This window comes from Lepisma saccharinum, chromosome 1 (genome assembly GCF_977018435.1).
Source record: "Lepisma saccharinum chromosome 1, izLepSacc3.1, whole genome shotgun sequence".
Taxonomy (NCBI): domain Eukaryota; kingdom Metazoa; phylum Arthropoda; class Insecta; order Zygentoma; family Lepismatidae; genus Lepisma; species Lepisma saccharinum.
The window spans coordinates 170,903,439-170,927,494 of NC_139229.1; the positions used below are offsets into that span (position 1 = coordinate 170,903,439).

At 40.8% G+C, this 24,056-nt stretch overlaps 1 protein-coding gene across 2 annotated transcripts in view; it reads right to left on the reverse strand.

Moving 5' to 3' along the window:
• LOC146003964 (atrial natriuretic peptide receptor 1) overlaps positions 1-24,056 on the reverse strand; it is a 1,164,278-nt gene that overhangs the window by 94,710 nt on the left and 1,045,512 nt on the right. For both annotated transcript variants that reach the window (XM_083142500.1, XM_083142491.1), the window contains exon 15: positions 13,590-13,758. In XM_083142500.1, the coding sequence (XP_082998626.1) occupies positions 13,590-13,758 (169 nt within the window). The remainder of the gene's footprint in view (positions 1-13,589; positions 13,759-24,056) is intronic.

Here is a 24,056-nt window from a genome sequence, read left to right on the forward strand (position 1 = left end):
TGACGCTAACCACTATTACGGCTTTGCAAGGATAATATAATATACTATGTTTACGCATAAGTGAGAAATTAATGATGTAAATTCTTCAGAAGATAGATATGCCAGATTACCCATGTAGCATATCGCGGTTACACAGTAAACGCATATCTAACTTTTCTTCCTGTGTAGTGTTACGATCAAAACAAAACCGTAGGCAAGAATTTTTATGCCATTCTATCAACGGTTTACCAGGTATTTATCCATAGCCGCACCCACTTAATTAACCGAAGCCCTATAACAGCAGATGAAATCTGATATGACTTGTGCAATTTTAAAGCTATACAATGCAGCTAAACCACATCGATCCCATGCACCTTTCGAAGGTCGCTTAAACTAATCAACAGCTGCAAATTGACCATCAGTAGAGACCTACTGCAATGTTGACCGTAAAAAAAATTGAACCGTGAATATTAATGAACTACTACAGTCATTCTGATTGCAACTGGAGATTGCATCGGTGGCCGGGCGTGTTAGACGGTTGTCTCACGATCTACATACCGAATCATTATATGCCTCCATCGGGTATCGAACCCGGGATCACTTGGCATTACCAGTACAACATCGAGGAGGCCCCGTTTCCGATTTCTAATGCATGAATATAAACCGAAATGGGAATATCAGTATTGCTATACGAAGTTGTAAAATTCCAATAGTGCCTATTTTATAAATGTTCATAATGGAGGATATATTGTTACAGTTCTGGTAAGTTTAATATATACATTGCTGAAGGGTAACAACTAACAAATATCGTTTTGAAGTTTTGTTTTCTTGCAATGATTTCAATTTTCATAACTTCATTCGCCATTACATTCCAAAATCACAATACCGTGAAAACTGTTTCTATACGAGTGTAAAATATCTAAGGATATTTATTATGCATAAAACAATATTTTAACTTTATTTTCCTGCTAAATAATTATGCATATAGGATTGGTTAATATTGGCTTCGGAATCGGTCTTAAAAATTATCGTCGAGTGTATTGGAATCAGTAAATTTCCTGCTTGAGGCTGGCACTGGGGTTACAGTGATACCCTGTTTCGTTGTGCATGTCCCTTCATCAAGTACACCTATTCATTATTGATCATTAGCCAACACAGACATGAATCTCCCGTCCGTGCATCAACTGGACCAAGTCACGTTTTCCAAAGTTTTGTTCCGGTAGATAATAAATTCACCAAATTGTATCGACTTGGTTGATCCTCTGAAAATTTAAGGTTAAGAGATCTAATTTTAAGGCAGTTGTCAGGCTGAAAACAATGGTGAATTACCACCCAACTTTGGCCGTCCAAAAATATTTATATAACCCGGATGAAATTTCTGCGAAACACTTTCCTTAATCTCCCAATATGTAGTTGAAAAAAAAACATTGATTTGGAAATATTAGAGGGATTTGGAATTCGAATCCAGTAAAAATGGATTTTTCGCCAACCATGTTGAAATGTTTTGACGAAAAAAACCTCTTAACTTAGCTGTGGTAACAGCACTGGCACATCTCTCCATTTCGACCATTAGGATCCTCAGATACAAAGAATTATATTACAAAATGTTTATTTGAAACTTTTAGTTCGAGTGACATAAAATTGCATTGCTGATGATGTGGTTTCGGGGGTGATGTATTGGTGACGAATCCATTCTAGATTCAGATGAAAATATACAATATAGACACAAAAGGAAGGAAAAAAAGGCAAAGCGAAAGACTAAAAAAAAGAGGGAGCTAGAGAGCAAAATTAAAAATATGTAAAAGAGACGGAGAAAAACAGAGGGACGAGAAGCGGAGAGAAAAAGGGAGAGAAGGGACAGATATGAAATGTAGATAACAAATTAGAGTAAAAGAAAGACACAGACAGAGGAGGAGTTGCGTATAAATATTAATAATATTGTGCTTGAATCAGACGGACTGATTCATTGGTTGAATTTATTTATTCTACTTCGATTTTCTGTCACTTTTGGCCCATCACGAGGATCAGTATGATAAGATGAAATAGATGAAAGGACAATCACAAGCACATAAGGACTGCAGACAACACAAGCCTCATGGAGGATTATACTGACCGTGCGTCCAGACGCCAGAGACTCGCTAGTCTGCAAAATGCAGTCCAGGATCTACTACGTGGAAGTGAGGTAGACATTTAGGCGTCTACGCAAGGGCCACCCCTTATACTTATGTTTGAGTGAGAGAAAGAGATTATGAACGAAACGCGTAAAAAAAGGTAAAAAAGGTAAAGTGTTCCCCTGTGTTTAGCACCACGCCATGAAGGCGTATAGAGGGTGTGGGGCTAACGCCCCACACTTTCTTGATCCGTTCGTGAGTGGGGGTGATGTGATCAGCATCACGCCCCTGACCACCTTTACCCCCCAGGGTTTCCCCCAGGTACCCAAGTTATTCGACGCTGGGTGGGCGCCGGGGCCGCTTCCATCGTTAGAAAAGTTCCCGGATTTGAACCGGCCGGGGATCGAACCCGGGACCTCTAGCAAGGTGGTCAGACGCGTTACCGACTGAGCCACCGCGGCCACCTAACGAAACGCGAGCGTGACATATAAGCTATAAATAATGTGTGTGTGAAGGATATTATGAAATATGTTAGCGTCGGGAAAAGAGAGAGAGAGAGAGAGAGAGAGAGAGAGAGAGAGAGAGAGGGGGGGAGGAAGAGGCAGAGCGAAAGAGGGAGAGGGAGAGAGAGAGAGGAGGGAGAGAGCGAGAGGGAGAGAGAGAGGAGGGAGAGAGAGAGGGAGAGAGCGAGAGGGAAGGGAGATGAAGAGGGGAGAGAGGGATTGAGAGGGAGGGAGAGGGATAGAGAGCGAGAGAGGAAGAGAAAGAGGGAGAGAGGGAGAGAGAGGGAGAGCGAGAGAGGGAGAGCGAGAGAGGGAGGGAGATCGAGAGGAAGAGGGGAGAGAGAGGGAGAGAGACAGAGGAAGAGTGGAGAGAGAGTAAGAGGGAAGTGAGGGAGGGAGAGAGGTGAGAAAGAAGGGGAGAGCAGAAGATAAAGGAGAAATACGAAACAGAGAGAGGAAGAGAGAAGGAGAAATGAGAGAACAAGAAAGATGGAGAGAGAGAGAGGAGGAGTAAAAGGAGAAACGAAAGAATGAGAGGGAAAGAGAGAAAAGAATCGAGAGAAAGTATGGAGGAATGTGGGAGAATGAGAGAGAGTACATGTGACTCGGCGAGTGAGAATAATTGAGAAAGCGAGGCAAGGAGAGAGAGAGAGAGAGAGAGAGAGAGAGAGAGAGAGGGAAAGTTCATCTAGTCTTTCTCGAAGCCGCAAATCTTGTTAATGAGCAAAATTCCGCTGGCAAAGAAAGGTGATCAATAAGTTGATGGACCAAAATCTGCTGCGGCTCTGAAAGTTATCTCGAACAAATTGGAATTCGGGATGTGACGTCAAGGGTGAAGAAGGAAAGATGGTTCGCTGCAGATGCCGCGATGAGTCAAGGAGGGAATCGAAAAGAAGTTAGGAAGGAGAAAGTAATTACATTGCCAGAAATTAGATTTAAAGAAAATACGGTTAAAAATAAGTCAACATATTTTTTATTGCTTCTGGAAGTTTCTCGGAAAGATAGTGATATTAATATTACATAAAATTTTTGTAATTACGAAAAAATTTCGACGTACATTGGAAAAGTCACTGATGACATAATCAATTTCCATTTGTCTAAATATTCGTAACAACGGTGTTACATTAACACCAAAATTTAGGACATAATCAATCTCTTCTTATTCTAATTTCTTCTACACACTGCATCTGGACAGCTCCATTGCTTTTGCAATATTTTCATTAAACTATTTTATACTGAGGAGACTCGAATCTAGCTGCTGTGACGCAAGATCTAGGATAGGAATAGTTGTGAGTAATCCAAAGATCCCAGGTTCGAAATCATGTCAGGGCAATTAGAATACAAAATTTGAAAATTTGATGACTAAGAAAGAAGCATTCTCTAGAAACTAATTGCAGTCACTATATTTTCTACTTCCATGTTGGTTATTTTACATTGCTTTTTCGGCTCAAGGTTAATCGCGACGACAAGGATGACTGATGAAATGTATGATGGGTTAGGCACACATCTAAACCTTACCTAGGATTCAAGCATAGGGAGCGTCGTCGCTTTGTAATCAAGTGGTCCTGGGTTCGATACCCGGTGGAGGCGCAAGTGGTTCGGATCCCTCTTTAAACAGTAGGTCCAGTCCCGATTAACCTTACTGTGCTTAAAGTGGACTTAAAACAACAAATCAATCAATCAATCAAGCATAGGGACCTTAGCGTCTTAGTGCGTTGAGTTAAGCACTTATCCAGAGGTAAGGTGGATTCACAAAATTGTGTGCAACTAAGATTCAATGTTAACACCTACATCTTCTAAACCAGCTGGTTTAAGATGGTCGTTCAATAATGTGAAAACAATGCTTTTTCGCGAGACCTACTTTTTGGGGCGCCGACCTCCGTGGCGGAATTACTAACACAGAGTGCTGCGGCGTCAGGTGTTCCGGGGTTCGAATCCTGCCTGGACATGAGTGTTCTTTGCGAGTATGTCTTTACCAATTTCCCCAAAAGTGGTAAAGAAGCGAAGTAAAATAAACCAAATCAAACCTACTTTTAGGTGCAGGGATAAATAACACCACGCTAACAAGCCACTGGCCGCAAAAGTCACATAGTGGTAACGTCATCGCCTTTTAATCAAAGGGTCCCGGGCTCGATACCCGGTAGTTCGGATCCCACTTCAAACTGTAGGTCCAGTCCCGATTAGCTTTTCTGTGCATAAAGTGGACTTAAAAGAACAAAGCAATCAATCAAAATTAAGCAAAAGTCATGTATACAGGGCAACTCTACGTGAAAATGTCTCATTTTGTGGGGATCATGATTTCGTTGACCTCTTTTAGAAAGAAGTTCATTTCGTATTGCTCTCGCCAGGTACCCGTAGAGGACACATACGATGACAATATCCTAACGGTACTGGGCTTACACGGAATAATCCTAGTCATTGCACGTACAAAACGAGTGAACAACCTGATTCAGGAGGAGGTCACAAGCAGACAGGAAGACCACGACGAGTTCTCTGAATATGAGTTCTGTCAGATCTAGATAGAACCGCTGTAGGGCTACACAAGAAGCTGTGGGGCGTAAGCCAAGGCCTGTCCAGAGGAACCGGCACTCACGACCGAGGCTGGATCCGAGAACCAGTGGAAGAGGACAGCAGCCCACTCGTTAGTCTGCTCACCCACTCACTTCTCCTCATAAGCTGCATCACAAATTGGAGAAATCTTGTATCAATAACAGAAATGTACATATACGCATTCAGAGCCCTTCTCATTGTTATTTGTTCTACCTCCGACTCGCCGCCCATTGGTTTGGAGTGAAATCCGGTACGGCTAAAGTAAACATCCCCAGCTAGGTCTCCAGTGAACAGCCTGGGACAAACAACCTCAGTTCATAACGTTAAAGTGTCCTCTCAGGCACATCTGCCTAAAGGTGCATCCCCACTATGCCAGCTGGCAAGACGGCGCCCGAAAGTCGTTCTGCTTTGCCGAACTCGATACACGTACCCACAGCACTGAGGTGTAGCGTTTAAAACAATGCTAAAGAGACTTATTTTCTAAGAATGATGATTAATAAGTAATGTGTTAATCATCCATGACTGTCTCTAGTTATAAAGTAAACACTTAATTAACTTCTTAAAATACCTATTTACGCATGTAAGCTGTTCGAGAAGGATAAACTAACCCACACTATCCACGCGTTAGCTACACTGTTTTCCGAAATATATTCATCGTGAATGCAACAAAATACTGACATAAACACTAAAGGCACGTATCTAGAAATATGTTTCGGGGAGGGTGTCCGAACCAAGTGTCTCAAAATAATAATAATAAGGTTTAAACTAAAATAATTATATTAAATTAATTAAAATAGTAATAATTCAAATATTCAAATTAATATTATATTTTTATTACATGAATAGGTAAAAGGACGCCATAAGAACAATGAAACAGCATGTATTCATTGTCTTGCTTAAAAATTTATAATGTATAAAATAAAAAAAAGCTTTGACAAAAAACAAGGAAATTAATGTCAAATAGATAAACAATTGAACATAAATCTTAGATCCAGTTGACAAAATTAAAGTTCCTGGTAATATTTTATGTATGTTATTATAAGCAGTAATAAATCTCGCTCTTTCCCCTTTGGGCGCCTGACGGCGGCACGCTCGGCGGCCGCCCGGACGCCAACTCCCGTCAAATCGCGTGCGATATCTCCGCTATGGAAACAGCTTGCTTCTCAGAATTATAGTTACAATTACATTCAAAATAAGCACGTTAATCGTCACGGGGGATGTTGGAAATGTTGTTTCACTTATCGATGTAACCCAAAGTTTCGAACTTAAATTCTGTGATTTTTCTTTCACAGAAGAAAAACGTTTGATATTATGGTGGGATTTGTTACCAGAAGGAAACATCAGAAGTGGTTGTTATATACACGGAGTTTCAGTAACAACACAATAAAGAAAAATTCGTTCCAAATCAAAATTATGCCACACGCATAGTCCTTTCAATAATTATTTTCTCCTTGCCACATGAACAACAACAAAGTATAAAGCTGTGACTAGGTGAAATACTTTTCGTGGTACCCGTTTGGCAGAAAAAGGGAGAAAAAACTTTGACCAAACGGGGAATCGAACCTAGGATTTCAGCTTACGAAGCTGGCGTTTTACCGACATGGACACAAGCCGCTGTGAGAAAATGTATGCCATTAGGAGATTTCTCCTGAAGATTGCATTTTTACCTGTCCAGCTCCAAACTATCAATGTCCCTTCTCTCTAATTACATTAATTTGAAAGCAATACGCTTCATGGTAAAGTGTCTCTAAGCTGTGTACACATTGCTCACAGACTATAAGCTAATGTTGTGTGTGTATATTAATGAAGACGATCGAAGACGTGCTCTGTGCAAGGTTAGTGTTGCGAACTCGTAATAATCTTCGTTATCTAGCTTGTGCCAACATAGCAGATTCTGATATGTGGCGACGAATCTTATAAGTCAATGGCACATAAATTATTATATTTTTAAGCTAACTATTTGACGAAGAAGGAAAAGGACTTTTCAGGAAAATATGAAGACATTCATCCAGCCTGTATTGATTTTGGGAGCTTTTTTATCCTACTTTCGTGTTCAGATTACAAGCTAGAAAAGCAGTTTGCATATGTAAGAGATAGTAACGAAAGTGTTTCTGAAGTCACATCATTCGGGCCGTGATAGATATTCTTATTGCCTTGGATTGTTTATTTTCTCCCGTCCGCATCTTGAATGTCAATTTGATTTATTTTTTGTTAGCGTCACATTTCTTCAACTTAGTTAATCGCGACGAAGAAGATAAATTATGATATGGGGAAATTTATGAAGGGACACTCGCAAAGAACACCCACGCTCAGGTCGGAATTCGAACCCGGGTCCTCTTGGTGAACGTCGACTTTGCTGTTACGTTAATCTAGGGAAAGAGGTAACGGAACCACCATCCACTCCCCTCTGCTTTCAAATGAACATCAGCTTTTCGCAAGCGAAGGGATTGAAGCAGTTTTTTTCTTCTTTTTTTGGATTAGTTATGAGATACTGATTGTCTCGAACATATTTTCCTGAATTTTTTCCCGCCATTCTCTTTTAAAATTGGACACTACATTGCATTAATAAATAAAATGCAAAGCTTTCCTTTAACCGTTTCTTATCACTCGGCAAGTCAGAAAATTCCCTGCATCCGGTGAAAAGCGTTCGTGGTAAGCAACACTGCAGAGTGTTGTTTTCCCGAACCTTTACTTCGGCTGTACTGCCACACTCGATCGGCCCATAAGCTGATCTTTAACTCAAACGAGTGTGCCAGTTCTTGTGAACAGAACTGTACTATCATTCAAAGTCGTATGATCCCAAATTAAACCCTGCCTTCCAATATGTTTGGCGGAAATAAATAACCCTGGATTAAACAACAAGTATATTTTCATTATTTAATTTGAGTTACTTTTGTATTTCGTTATTTAATTTTAGTACTTAGTAAGTATTTCGGGACGTGGGGATCCGGACCTCCTGGACCGCCCCCCTAAGTACGCCTATGATTAACAGCTATGTGCAGCGTGTCCAGTGCGGGACAAATGTGTTTCATACATATACTATTCAATTTTATAAGTGTTTGAAACACTTGTTAAAAAAAAGAAAGAAAACAGAGCCAGGTGTTTTAAACGTGACCCACGTGTACTCACTCATTACGATATGTTTCTTTGTTAACTGAATATATATTTTCAGCCACTGAACAGACTTCTGTGCACAATAAACAAAATGACACGGATTGTATGAAAAGACAAAGTTACAAAACACGCAAATAACCAGAGAATCCAGTATCAAAATGTGTTTTAATGAAATCTAAAAAAAAAGTTACAACACTGTGTTTTAAATGTTTTAAACACTTGTAAAAAACAATGACGTGAGTTTTGAAGGTTTAAAATAAGTTATATATTGTTCTATATTTCTATAATGCTGTATCTTGCAAGTCCGTCCACTCATCCACTCTACTCCACGATCAAAAGTTGATTGAAACAAGACCTAATCCTTCCTCGGCGCCAATCGTTGCGTCCCCTACTTTGCGCGTCCGCACGATTTCCTTTGAAGAAAACCGCTACTAGTCGGGTTGGATCCGGCCCGGCAACAGAGCTGTCGACACAGGCCGACGACACGTACGCACTTGCTCGGCTTTTACGCGCGGCCTTGCCAGACTGACATACTGGGGATGCACCTTAACATATACATATTACAGTTTTGTTGAAGGTTGAAGTGGAAGGACGTGTTTTCTAGCCGCTCCGTTCTAAGCTCGTGGTAAACAATGGGGGTTTCGACCGAGACCTGGCGTTGCCGGATTGGAATGTTCGTGGTGAAATCAGGCCTGAAATGTCAGGTGCCTGCGGAATGTAGCTCTGAATCGAAGCAATGTTATTGTGCATATGGTTTAGTGATTTTAGTGCTACTAGTGATAGGTGGTGTGGAACAAAATCCTGGGCCCAGTGAAGAAATGGGAGAGATCAAAGCAATGCTGCAAGAACTCAAGGCTTCTAACGACTCCCTAGTTTCCGAAGTTCGGCAATTCGGCACCTCACTCAAAACCCTCGTCACTAGAGTGGACGTTCTGCAGAGAGATGTTGGCTCCCTTACGAAACGTGTGGAGGAACTGTCTCAACAAAATAACTGGCTGGAACAAAGACTGGACGACCAAGAAGACAGAAGCCGACGCGATAACTTGGTGTTATACGGTGTTGAAGAAGGGGACTCGGGAGAAGACTGGAGCCAGACGGAGACAAAAGTGCGAACGATAATTAAGGACAAATTAAACATCGATCTGCAAGAGGATTCCATCCAGAGAGCGCATCGGATTAACACAAACAGTAACAGAGGTCCTCGTCCCATCGTCTGTCGCTTTTTGCGATACAAAGAAAAAGAAAAAGTTATTGGATGCCGCAACAAGCTGAAGGGAACGAAGATATTCCTGGAGCAAGATTTCTGTTATTCCACTCGCAAAGAACGTCAAGGATTACTCGAGCATATGCACCGAGCCCGGAACGCTGGTCACCGTGCGTACATTAGTTATCGCCATCTTGTGGTCGACAACGTAAGATATTCCCTGCGCGATCTGCAAGCTGACCCTGGCAACCCTTCCGATGCCCAAAGTGTTGGTCCCCGCCTGGAGCAAAGTGAAAGCGGAGGTCAAGAACCCTCACCCCTCGTTCGTCCAGGAAATCTAGGAATGCAGGATGGAAGGGGGAGCAAGTGGGCAAGAGGTAGCGGTCTCCGAGCTCTTTGAGGATGTCAAGGTAGCCACGCCCAGCGCAACTTGTCAGGTAAGAAGTTTACCTCACCTGTTCTTGTCCCTGCTTTTGTGGAGACGTCAATCAATCTCGCTAGAACTGACCCATCCAAAACTCTGTGCAACAATGAAAAAAACAAAATTAGCATGAACATAATTTATCAGAATCTGAGAGGAGTTCGATCAAAAACCAAACAGTTCTTTTTAAGTGTATTGAGTAACAATTACGATGTGGTGTTGTGCACGGAAACGTGGCTAAATTCTTCAGTTTCTGATTCCGAACTACTCGACGATAGATATAGCGTCTTCAGGTCAGATCGCAACACGTTAGAAACTGGCAAAACTCTAGGTAGCGGTGTCCTCATCGCCATAAAGAAAAAAAATAATCCTGTAATGGTCGATGCTCTTTTACACGAACAAAGCATTGACAGTTTAATTATAAAATTTAAAACAGAATCTGGTCGCGATTGTTACATGTGTGTAGTGTATATTCAACCTGCATTTCCCGTGGCCGTATGCGAGAACTTCTTTAGTCATATAACTGCACATTACCCTCTGGGTAGCCCGTTGGTCATTGCCGGTGATTTCAACATCCCTGAAATTAAAAATTCCAACACGGAGTTGCTCACGTTAGGCGCACAATGTCGCGAACTGAAATATTTCCTCGATTTCAACGACCTCAAAAGCAAAAATTCCATCCAGAACGCCAATAGTAGAACTCTCGATCTAGTTTTAACAAATATTGAAAATACTAAAATATTTCGCCAAGAGCCTCTGGTAAGTGAAGATAAACACCATCCGGCTCTAGGAATAACTTTAACACAAACCATACCTAAACAAAGAGCTTTAAATCCAAACATCCAACGATATAATTTCAAGAAAGCAGATTTCATTAATATGTATCGGAAACTCGAATTAGCTGACTGGGACCAACTAAAAGAATGCGAAGACGTAGATATTGCCGTTGTTAAATTTTATGAAATAATCGAAAGCATTCTTAATGAATGTGTACCATGCTCTCGCTCCTCTGTAAAAAAATCTTACCCATGTTGGTTCACGCGGGAAATTATTAAAAATCTGAAAGCAAAATCACGTCACCACAAAAAATGGAAACAAAGAATGGGAAATGTAACGCATCACGAAATTAAGTATAAAACCTTAAGAACGAAATTTAAATGGGAGATCAGTAAAGCTTACCAAAACTATATTGAAACTTCAGAAATCAATCTTGTTCACGACACTAACCAGTTTTGGTCATTCATTAAAAATCAAAGAAAAAATCCACCCGTGCAGCCAACTAAGTATAATGATAAAACCATTGACGATAATGGAAGTATCCAAGATCTCTTTGCAAAGTATTTTGAATCCGTATATTCCAAAGAACCATCTTTCTACAAGGATCCGCATCCTAATGTAAATATGAACTCACTTCCTAGTATCTTAAATATATCTGAAATATCACTAAATGAAATTGAGGAAGCCATTAAAAAAACTCAAACCTAAAAAATCCGCCGGCCCTGATTCAATCCCCCCTTATGTAATTAAAGGATGTTCGGAAATTCTTAAGTACCCTCTTCACACCCTTTTCAACCTGGCTATCAGAACTTCGAGATTTCCAGCAATGTGGAAAAGAACTGAAATCTGTCCGATTCCCAAAGCTGCTGAAAAGGCTGACATATGTAACTACAGGCCTATTGCAAAATTGTCAGTACCAGCAAAACTCTTCGAGCAGATAATATACAAGCATATATATTTTCGTATTAAACCCATTCTTTCCCCCAAACAGCACGGATTTGTGCAAAAGCGCTCAACCGTAACCAATCTTGTCGAACTGACAAGCTACATTGCACCCAGTATAGCTAATAAAGGGCAAGTTGACGTTTTATATACAGACTTTTCAAAGGCATTCGACACAGTTCACCACGATTTATTAATACAGAAATTAGCCAACAATAGCCTTTCTCCTCCACTTATAACTTTTCTTTCTTCCTACCTGCAGAACCGCCGACAATATGTCGTGTATCAAGGCTGCAGATCAACCGAATACGTGGCCAGTTCAGGAGTCCCACAGGGGTCGAACCTAGGTCCCTTGCTATATTTAATTTTTATAAACGATTTGCCTGAACTACTCACAAAATCTGAGACATTAATCTTTGCTGATGATGTTAAAATATATAAAAATATCGAAAACGCTGATGACTGTACAATATTACATGAAGAGCTGACTAATTTGCTTCAGTGGTGTGAAATTAATAAAGTCAGCCTAAACCTAAAGAAATGTAAACTTGTATCATTCACCCACAACAGACACCCTATTCAACATTCATACACTATTTCTAATGTGTTAGTACAAAGTGAGAATATAGTTACCGACCTAGGGGTTACTTTTGACCAAAAGTTAACATTCCAATCACATATTGCCCGCATTTTAAGCGAAGCTCACAGAAATTTGGGATTTGTAATGAGAATGGGTAATCAATTTAGAAAAAAGGAAACATTTCTCTTGCTGTATTATACGCTCGTCAGATCTAAACTCGAATATGCTTCACTTGCTTGGAATCCGCAACTCAAGAAAGATATCGAAAAATTAGAAAAGCTTCAAAATAAATTTCTCAGATATCTACTATTTAAACTTGATGGTACATATCCAAAACTCACTCCTAGCAACATATTACGCGAAATCTTTAATATTCCGTCACTCGACGAAAGGAGGCAAACAAGTCAAATAACTTTTCTCTCCAAGCTTATCAATGGTAAAATAGATTCTTTTAATCTGTTGTCGAATTTAAATTTTTATGTGCCAAACTATATGTTAAGGCCCAGAACTGATCTCTTTCAAATCCCCCTTGGAAGAACCAAAATGACCGAAGCTGAACCCATGAGGAGAATGTGCAAGTTATTTAATTTAGTTTCTAAGAATAATCCAAGCGTAGACCTATTTAAATGTAATTGTAACATTAGATCTTTTTCCTGAATTTCTGTATGTTTTGTTCATGGAATTTTGGTTATCATTCAGCTTGTAAGGTTATATCCAATAGTTTAGCGTCATTTATTGTTGTTTTGTCTCTGTGTTCCCTTTGCTTCTATAATCTAATAGTTAATTTCTCACAATTATTCTTAAAAGTAAAATGTATATTGCATCATTCATATTTCTTGTTAATTTTCTTATTTATGTTCTTGTTTATGTAATGGTGTCATCCCATATTGAACACTGTAATTGAGCATGCGCCTGTTGTGTTTTAATTAATAATAAAAAAAAAACCAACGCGATTTGAATCATTGTTAATATTATAAATTCGTTAATACGTACTTTATTGTGATAAAGTTACTGAAATAAAATCGACGCAAACTACGGAACTAAAATATAATACACTTCAATGAACCTTTATACTGTGTGTCCGCCTGTCCAGTACTTTCCGCCAATTTCGCTGAAATGTCAACTTTAGTCTAAAAAAACAATACGACAAATATGAAAAGAACGAATATACTTCTTTTAAGAATGCACACAACTTCAAATTCCATCCGCAACTGCTTGCTACCTAGTTGTATCACATCTAGTGTCATTTTTGGATAACTGATGCTTAGAAATCTACCCCTTTTGAAGGAAGAACATCCACCTTACAGTCCGGAACTTGCCACATCACAACAGGTACAAATAAATACAGATATTTAACACCTCGAAACAAGAAAAGGCAAAATAAATAAATGGAGCAACAGTCACTTACTTGTTGAGTTTCCTGATGGTCGACTTGAGGGCCGAGAAGTCCGGCCTGTCTGCGGGGTCCTCCGACCAGCATTTCTTCATCATCTGCACAACCTCTTCATCGCACGACCCTTCGTCTACGCTCGGCCTGAAGCCTGGTTTCTGCCCGTTCTTCACATGCTCTACAATCTCTGCAAGGACAAACATGCAAGAAATCAACACTCAGCTCGCAAAATTATTCTTATGCTACAATAATAAAAAAATATATTACCACGGCGTTTCGTTATTTCCAGGAAAGCATCCAAAACAAGTCGAAGTTGCGTTTAAGGTGTGGTATCGAGTTAGCATTAGTTACCTGCGATTGTTGATTAGTATTAGGAGAGAAATTGTACACCCAACGCCAAAATAAACAGTAGGCGAATTGTTCATCACTATTCTCATTCAGTTTGTTTTCCACACTATGATGATAATGAATTGAAATAAAGACGTCAATAAGTAGAGGTCGAGACCTGCGTCGAATCAACAGAATTCCATTCATTTAAACAACACACGATATACAGGGTGTCCGTCTTAGACCTTTAACATTACAAAAGAGCATAATTTTGTAGAGAAACCCAATTTTATTACCAAAATTTACATTTTGGTAGACAAACTCATGCATTTTTTTGTCCCAGCACCAGCACTTCACACAACCTCGATATGAGCCTCCCCTGTGGCACGGCAGATGTCGAACCGATATTCCAATTCCGTCCTGGTACTCATTAGCATTTGAGGGGTCCCATTGTTAATCGCCTTACGAATTCTGTTACGCGGATCTTCCAAGTTCTCGCCAGGCATACTGTAGACTTGGTCCTTGATGAACCCCCAGAAGAAAAAGTCTAGGGGGGGAAGATCCGGCGAGCTTGGAGGCCAAGTAAGTGGTTTAGAACCTCTTCCTATCCATCTTCTCATGCTCATCGAGAAATTCTCGTACAATGATAGCAAAATATACCGGGGCTCCGTCTTATCTTTCTATTTAAATGGATTGTATAATAAAATCAAAGTCGCGGTGGTTAAGTCTGTAGGGCGTCTGACTGTCATGCTGGAGATCTGGGTTCAATTACATAGGCACGTATCTTAATGTATATATTACGTGCGTTTTCGGTATGTTATAATTTTTAAGATACAAGCATCAGTGGAATTTTCGATGTTGCAAATTCTCAACAAATGAAATGCTCCAACCATAAAAATAAAATCAATAACATAGAGAGGCAGACACAATGGAAAGTCCATGCCCTCCCTAGAAATGGAATCTAGAACCCCCGAGTTCTAGGCATTTAGGCTAACCACGACAAGAAGGCTAGAGTAGATTGTTGATTCAGAAAGTATGACTTATTTTTTACTCTAATCGAGACGAGCTCTTAACGTTTTTATATTCAGCGAACTACTGAAGGCGTAGGCAGGGATTTTCTCGGAGGGGATTAGAATTGCAAAGGTGGATACTTCATAGCTTCGTTCTAGGAAGGCTACACAATAAAATATTTTGTAATTAGCATTTTGCACAATCGTTTTGAAAGTTCTTAAAATACAGAAATGGTAATCAGGGGTTTGCATTAACCACTTTCGATTTTCCTGAGTTTTTTTTACTTCTTTCATTTCAAAATTTGGATTTTCTTAAAATTTCAAGTGTGGCTGTAGCCCCATCAGCTCCTACCTGCGTTTGCACGGTATGCCAGAGACCAGGGTTCGAGTCCTGTTCTCGAATCTCACTGAAATTCTACATAGTGCATCTCCTGTGTATGCCAGACCATGAGGACTCTCTAGTTCGACTCTTGAGCGAGCCCATTTCATATTGTACTTCATTCAGCTAGTATTATCGTAACTGCGCACGAAGTGCCCAATTAAACTGAAGCACAACTTTTGCCAACTACACGGAAGCGCGAGTTTTAATGCGGTTTTTCCCCATGAAAAGGGGAAACCTTTTAAAATTCCGCTCCGGGACAAAGCGAGGCTCAGTCATTGTAGTGGGATCCATTCCGGAGAACGAATCTCGAAAGAATTGCCTCCAGGTAACGTTCCGAACGGGAATGTAATTTTCGCTCGACAAAGCAAAAAGCATCGCTTTCATATCCACCGGCGACGGGGCGGTTGTCTGGAACAAGGAAACGACGGGGCTTTCTTCCGTCTCTTGAAGACGGGGGGATGCGAGTGAATGGTAGAAATCGCGCTCCCAGGCTCAGAGATCAATTGCGGTGCGAGCGAGGTGGTTGCCGGGAACTCAATTGAACGTTCTGGTCTGGTATTACAGTCGAGAGATATCGGTAAAATCATTTCAAGCTGACGGACAAAAGAATGGGGTTTACCTATGTTGTGAGCGCTACACCGTGCTATATATTTCAAAACTCTACCCAGACTACATTTTTGTAGTGTGAGACCTAAGCACACAGGACTTTGCAATGAAACTTCTAAAATATATTGGGAGTCAAGTTGCAAATTCTACCATAACGTCCGCAAATATGGAGATTTTACGCTAAAACTTCATTCCACCTACATATCTTGAAGAATTGGTCTAGGATTACATTTGAATGAAAACTGTCAACGTTAGACACAAAGCCAATTTTCGCAATTTCGCTGACGATCCAAATTCTACTGATACAGGGTTTTTCAATTGAAACACCGGGGTAACAAAACTTTATATTTAATTTTATTTTCATCCCACAGGCGAAACAACTACAGTTGTCGAAAGAGCATAGTTCTACATTTGTAGACTAACATTGGTAAACGCTGTAAGTGCCACAATAATTCAAACACCGTTTTCAACGTTAAACTGTGAAATGTGCCATGCCTTATAATGTGGTAAACGTGAAGTGTGGTTGGTAGCCCTGTAAGTAGTTCAAAGGGCGTGTAAAGAGGTCACTAGTGTAAACGTTCTTACGAGCTGATGTGCGGAACGATGCGATTTCCCAACACTTTCGCTTTTTGGCACTTACAACGTTTACCACTTTTAGTCCTCAATTATTTACATAACATGTTAAATGTATCCACCACCATGTCTGTTCAACACTTACAGTGTTCGAATCACATGTCAAAAACTTGACTCAGAGTTTGACGGTTGAAGCACATTGTTCCTTCTTCAGTCTAAGTTCTCCTAGCATCCTCTGTGCTTCTTTAAAATCTTCTTGGCTTAAAAAAAGGGTCAAGTGAAATTAGCTTCGTCACTGCACCAAAAATGTTCAGCATATCGGGTTTCTGTTCGATCAAGTCGGAACCTTCTTTTACTTGGAGCTAGCGTCTTTGCTTCGCAACGTTTGACAATGCCTGACGCACCTGGATTTTATAGGGAAACATGCGTAAATCCCTCGCAAAATAGCCCACACTGTTTTCACAGATATACCAGTCTCAACTGATAATTTCTTCCGTGGGCTGTTGATGACACGCACTTCTACAACACGAGCCGGTGTTCTAACTATTGCATTGGTTGCTCGCGATGTTTAGGGTGCCCTTGTACAGTACCTGTCGCATTAAACTGCTTCACATATCGTCTAATCTGTCATAAATTTACAGCTCTTGAGTGGAAGTTCTTACACTGATGTATACAGATACGCTGAATGACCAGTCTGATATTGTAGCTGAGGGCAATTTGTCAACGCGTTTCATGATGGCAACCGAAACACTTTTCTTGTGTTGTAGTTCGTCCAAGTACTGCTGATATTTTAATTTTGTTTCATTACAAAGAAAATACACTCAAATTTCAAGGATTCGCATAGGCCACAATTTGGTATGGAAAGCTTTTGAGATTTAGTGTGGAGTTGAAGAGAGATATCAACAATGCCGTAAAATTAGTGCGTTTGAACTGTAAGTCTGATAGTTGGTAGATACTTCGGAGAACTCGGATTGGTTTTGTACTGCGTTTGAGCGAAATATATCAACGTGTTATACTGTGTGCGCATATATATCTTGACCGAGAGAACGAACGTTTTCCTCAGAAAGTTCATAGCCACTAGCTAGTTGCGCCGGGTAAAGAATTATTCACAGACTTAAGTTGTTTCCGTATGTAAAAGTTTAGAAATTCTTCAAGGAAAAAGGTTCAAGGAAGTATGTTTTCACATGTAAGTTAAGGATAGTGGAAATAAATACCTATAAACAGGTGGCAAATACTGCAACCAAGAATTCTAAACACCTCGTGGCAACACAGTGATGTAATGAAGCAGAAGAATAAGAAAGTACCTATTTTTGATCTGCAGCGTCTAACAGTAGTTTTTCCACAAAAAAAGAACTGTTCTGAAAATAAAAACGTCAGTAGAAATGTTTGTTAAGGTTAGATGGGGAATTTTTAAATTTATCCCTTACTTTCAACTCGTGATTGCGATATTTCCCCTTATTTTAATATGACCACCTGGCAACCCTGCGTTTCTGAGAGATGCTCCAGAGAAACTCATTACAAAGTGGTGTCACTGTGTAACTCATTACAGAGTATGTATATGCAAATATGTAAAATTCCATTTATATATCTCTCTCTCTTTATATCTCTCCACACATCTAGGTACATCGAGGTATTTTAAGTGGCCACTTTGATCTTCAGGACACCAAACAACATGCAAGTAACTTTGTTTTGTCCAAATAGCACTCCCAGTTATTCGTGTTAGGAATCATACCTTCAATATATAGGATTTTCGATGAGAACCATCCACCAACTTCCGTACCTTCCAAACTATAGCCAATTCGTTGTTACGTTTTTCCGTTCATATTCATGCACAGCACTTCCAAATTAGTTACAAATCACCAATCTTGTCTGGGATACACACACAAAAGTCTACTGCAACTTGTGTTTATTTGCTACAAACATTTCAACCAACGCACTTTGAATGTGAAAATGTATTTAATCAGTTAACACCTATATCAAGTAGAAATTTCAGGCCCGAGTGCCAGGAATCGCACGAAATTTTTCAAACACTAATCTCTCCACGGAAAACGTTTGTTGAGAAGCGGACGGATCGTTTTCACATGCTACAAGTAAACATTTACCGCGAAAACATTAATTTCGAAGCTAACACTGCCCAAACATTTACCGGCGTTAGGCTTCATCGCTCATCTGATTAACTATTGCAATACCGACAACTGAGGCGGTTGGTTACAAGCGAGGCGAGGCTATACGAGTTGTGTTCTCAATCGTAGGAACATGCAAAAAAATGAATATTGTGCTATGCACATTGCTAATTAATAATATGTGTACTGCTATTAAACTCTGTTCCCAATCTAGTTTCTTCAAGTCGAAGATTACAAGAGTTAGCGAATTCTGTGGATAGATTGATCTAGTTATTTTCCATTGTTTTTATCACACTTTGGGATAATCGACAAGATGAGGATGAGTGATAACATGATGGAATTGATGAAGGAACTCTCACAAAGAACACCCATACTTTGACCTTAATTCGAATTGAACTGCCGTTTTAAGTCCACTTTATGCACAGAAAGGGTAATCGAGACTGGACCTACTGTTTAAATTAGCATCCGAGCCACTGTGCCATGTGACTCCACCGGGCATGAACCCGGGATCCCTTGATTACAAGGCGACGACGTTACCACTACGTCATCGGGAAGGTCCGGCCTTCATTCGAAACCGGAATCCCTTGCGTCATAGCGTGTGTTGCTAACCACCCTGCCACGGAGGTAAGAAAGAAAATACAGCAAATTAAATTTTGCTCCATTTTTAATACCACAACCAAAATGTTATTTTTTTGTTACCATAGCCACGTCATGTTGTCAATTACTTCCGGGACTGAAGGGGGGAGCAGCTCCTCCCGAAATTTCGAAAAGATCAACATTTTCAAATGAGAAAAGCAAAGAACTCGAGGAAAACCAAAGATGTAAATGCAAACTCTCTTTAAAATGAGCACCGATTATTAGTTTTCCTTTCCACAACTTTTAAAACGAAGATAAAAACGGCAATTGCGAAATATTTTATACTCTATCCCGCCTCCTCCAGACCGCAGCTATGGACTATCAACCGTTAAAATTCCAGCCCCCTCCGAAAGAAAAAATCCTGCATACGACAGTGACTTCAGCGTTATACAAACTATTATAAGTAGACAAAAGAAACGATATTGAACCACGAAACATGAACATTGAAAGTTTAGAAATATGAATGACATGTTAAATTTACAAAAAAAAGACATGAAGAACACCAGGAGCGAGTTTACCCTCACCGCATCACAAATACACACACGCTTGCTCGCAGGACTCAACGGTAAGACGTTTATTTTAAGTAAATGCTCAGATAGGCTAATCAGGACTGCATCTACAGCTTAAAGTAGGATCCGAACCACTGTGTAATGTTTCTCCACCGGGGCTGGAAGCCGGGGACCATTTAGGAGGTTCATATGGGCTCAGCAAGACCGGGTCAACATTCGGATCACTATGCAATGCCTCTCTACTGGGAATAGAACTCGGAACTTTCTATGTACAAGACGAAAGCATTATCAACCTCTCTAACGGCGACGCCCACATACAGCATTAGTATGTTACGTAACTTATGATTGTTCACATCTGCAGCCACTTGTTTTTCAAGCTATAGCAACAGAAGCAATGGCAATTGAAGTGCATATTGGCGTTTTGGTATTCTTATTTTTTCCTATTATGAACACGGCTCTACAGGTTCACCAAGATAAAGATACCCCTTGCAAACTCGCGAACTAAAGTGTACAGTCATTTGTCTTCCCCTCTTCCTACTCCATCTCTCGTGAATTTTGACAGTGCTGCACAATTTGGCGACCCCGGAACACTGCAACAATGCAAGCAGCTGATCGCATCGACAGCGGCTTTCTTATCTTGGTCAAGCTGTTCCTGCACAAGTTGCAATCGCAAAGTATTTTCCTTCAAGAGAGCTCCGATTAGACGATCCTAACAACTGATGAATACAGAGCGTGGCAGGAGTGCGAAAGAAATCGCCCCATCGAAAAGCCATTCAGTACGATCGACCCCCATTGATCTCATGAAAAGAGCACAGGCCATATTTTCCACAAAATTACTTCAGAAGCGAAGTCTCCACAGCCCTCCCCCCCATACCTACGCATCTCCAATTCCCCGGCCTTAGAAGAAGGAGCCCTGGGAAATAAATCGGGAATGCAAGGAAGAAAATTCCATCCGTTTCCTCCCTCGAGTCTCCTCCTCGCTAGAATTTATAGAGCTTTGGGGGAGAAGGAAGTAGTGTTAACTTTCACCGCCATACTGCGGGGGGAAAAAACGAAGAACGTGACACACTTTCTCCCTTGCGTTTTTTTACCCCGCAGCCTTCTAGAGAACAATGTTTGAGTAAGCCTCGGTCTGGCCGGAGCATCTTCCCTTTGACCTTTCTTGACCTAGAAAGCGGGAATCGACGGGAAGAATAAGAGAATTGTACGAGATGGTCGATGTGTTTCAGCGAAAGCGTTTTGCGTTTTCGTGTGCAATGCTGTTTCAGATCCTTGTAGCACTGACGCCGACGACGAGGATGAATACTGATTACAAAGAGGACCAAACACCCATACCGGTATTCCGTCATGTTAAATAACTCTCTGCCATGCCCAAACCCGAAGGTTTATTGTCGCAGCAACATAAATCTTCCATCTGTCCCTGTCTGGGACAAGATCAATTGACCATCTCGAGCTTGTTAGGTTGCAATGGATATACGACTCTATAATCTGTCCTGGATGTCTCGGGAGCAAGCGAACGAAAACAAGTCTCTGCGCAAGTAGTGAGGCACGCGAGACGGATCCATCAATGAACACGTGAGAGGGAATGGGATTCCGTGGAGGGGGGAAAAGCGATGGGCGTTACCAGCCTTCGCAGAAGCGTGTACTGCTTCGTTCTGCCCAATCGATTCCGCCCCTTCTCTGCCGCTATGCGCTGCCTTACTCCAGAGATAGCCGGGACAGAGTATAGCCCGTCTAGTTCATGCACTTTTTTGAATCGCCTCGCACTCACATGTCTAACTGATTACAAAATGCAACACTGATTTGTCTACTTCGTTGATTTGGTGTCACGTGGTGTATTGGTGTATGCACCGTTTGCACTACGGTCTGGAGCGTTGTACAGCGTGGTGTATAGTCACGTGGTACATGCTAACCACTCAAATGAGCGTTGAAAGCAGCAAACAGGCATTTGTTGAATCTTCCGAACTCGAACACCGTCATCTTGTGTACAGTGCCTACTTGGTTGAACACAATTTCCTTGCATTTGCCTGATACTGGGATGCATCTGCATTGAACCTAGTGTCAAAAGTGGAGCGAATTAGGCTGGTCTAGAGGACATTAGATAGAAAGTATATACAGTCCGTCCGCCTTAGTCGCGACAACAGGTGTTTATGGACGAGTCCAGTAGTACAATAGGGGTGTCCACTACAAGTGTAACGCAGACGGGAAGCAGGTTCCGTGAAGTATTCTACTTCAAACACAAACCCAGGAAAACATGAACAATAGTAAACAACCGAAAGAGGCAAACGAAATACTGATCTCAAATCTACAGGATACTTTCTAGCGTTTGGCTAAGTGCGTCTTACGCTGTAGACTGGCAGAACGTCCATCGCAATCATGCCCATTCTAAAATACTCCGTACTGCAGTAAACGAGAAGTTATGCAAGTAAGATTACATTACAGATGTACCCATTTCATACTAATCACGGATATACCGTCTTACACAACAACCACGGTTGAGAAGAGAGACTTTCCTAAGACGCTCAAATATCAATATCTATTACATCTTAGTGCAGTCAGGAAATTGATTGATTGATTTGGTTTATTTTGCTTCGCTTTTTTTTTTGCCACTTTTAGCAAATCGCGAAGATGATGAATGATGAAAATGGTGAAGGGACATTCACGAACATCACGCATGCCCAGCGCTGTGCGCGCTGTGCTAACCAGTCTGCCGCGAAGGTCGGCTGTACCATGGAAACTGAACTCTTGCAGACTAACATGGCTCCGGCACCTGATCTCACGACCAGTATAATGATAGATGGGGATTTTCATTTCCAACAAACATGCCTTTGTTCGTTTATGATTTCCATCTACTCATCCTCATCGTCAACATTAGCCAAGGGTGGCAGAAAAGTAAAGTAAGATAAACTAGTTACACACATTTCAAGGTCAAATTAAAAAAATTAAATGAGACAAAGCATCGTGGCATTCCGCCATTCATGCCACATTAATTTTTTTTCTAGTTTCCAATCTCAACTAATTTCATTAATGTAGATGAACAAATTAAGGTATTTGTATATTTCCAGGAAACTATTAAATTATGCATGAGGTCCAGGAATTTCCGGTCAGGAGCCACTCTGACTAATTGTCGTTCAATGCGCTTTGTTAATGAAATGTAACACGCTCACTCGTCGGGCGAGGGAAGGCCAGGTACCCTGTGCAACACCCCTATGGCCGGGCAAGAAAATCAATAACTACCCTTGGATGGTTCACACACTCGGAAAGGGGTGGCTTTCATTTGTTCATTCCTCTAATTAGCCACGCGGTTTCCAGCGTAAGGATAGGTTCAGCGTAGGAAAAGCAGTACCCAATGAAAACACAAAATAGAAATTTAGTGGTGAAGTTCGTTTAAAATGTTTCAAGAGCATGCCAAGATAAGTTATGTTAGAACAGCACGAAAAAAAAACAACTTAAAAAATCAACACACTCACACACACACGCACAAGCTTTCCCCCACACGCAATGTCTCTCCAATAGTGTACTGGTAACGGCGTTGCCTCGTAATCAAGGGGTCCCGAGTTCGATACCCGATAGAGGCACATTGTTGTTACAATCCTACGTTAAACTGTGGCCAAGTCCCGATTAGTCTATCTGTGCAAAAAGAAAAGTAAATATGAAACGAAAATACCTGCCTCCCCGATGGAGCCATGGTAGCGTCGTTGCCTTGCAATCGGGGGTCCCGGATACGTTACCCGGTTGAGGCTCATAATGGTTCGGATCCCACTTTAAACTGTAGGTCCAGTCCCGATTAACCTTACTGTGCATAAAGTTAACTTAAAACACCAACTCAATCAATCAAAACAAAGACACACACACAGACCGAGACACACACAGATAGATAGATAGATAGATAGATAGATAGAGAGAGAGAGAGAGAGAGAGAGAGAGAGAGAGAGAGAGAGAGAGAGAGAGAGAGAGAGAGAGAGAGAGAGAGAGAGAGAGAGAGAGGTCCTGCCCCCGCCCTCCCCTCAAAGGGCCTTTGCAGCACGGAGTTTAGCTTTTCACTCTGTGTACGGCATTTCTGTGTGTCGCTTCAATTTATAATTCTATTTGAGTGTTTTGTGTATTTTTATTCACTTGTATTATATTTATTTTTATATTTTTTAATTGTAACAGATGCAGATTTCGTAACAGATGCAAAAAATTGGACGCTTGGTAGAAAACAGGGAGTCTTAACTTAAGGAAATCTGTTATGCAATTGTAATTTCCATTACTGTACAACTAGGAACAGAGTAACTTACCGTGAAGAGAATTGCTATCACAGAAATAATAGATGTTAT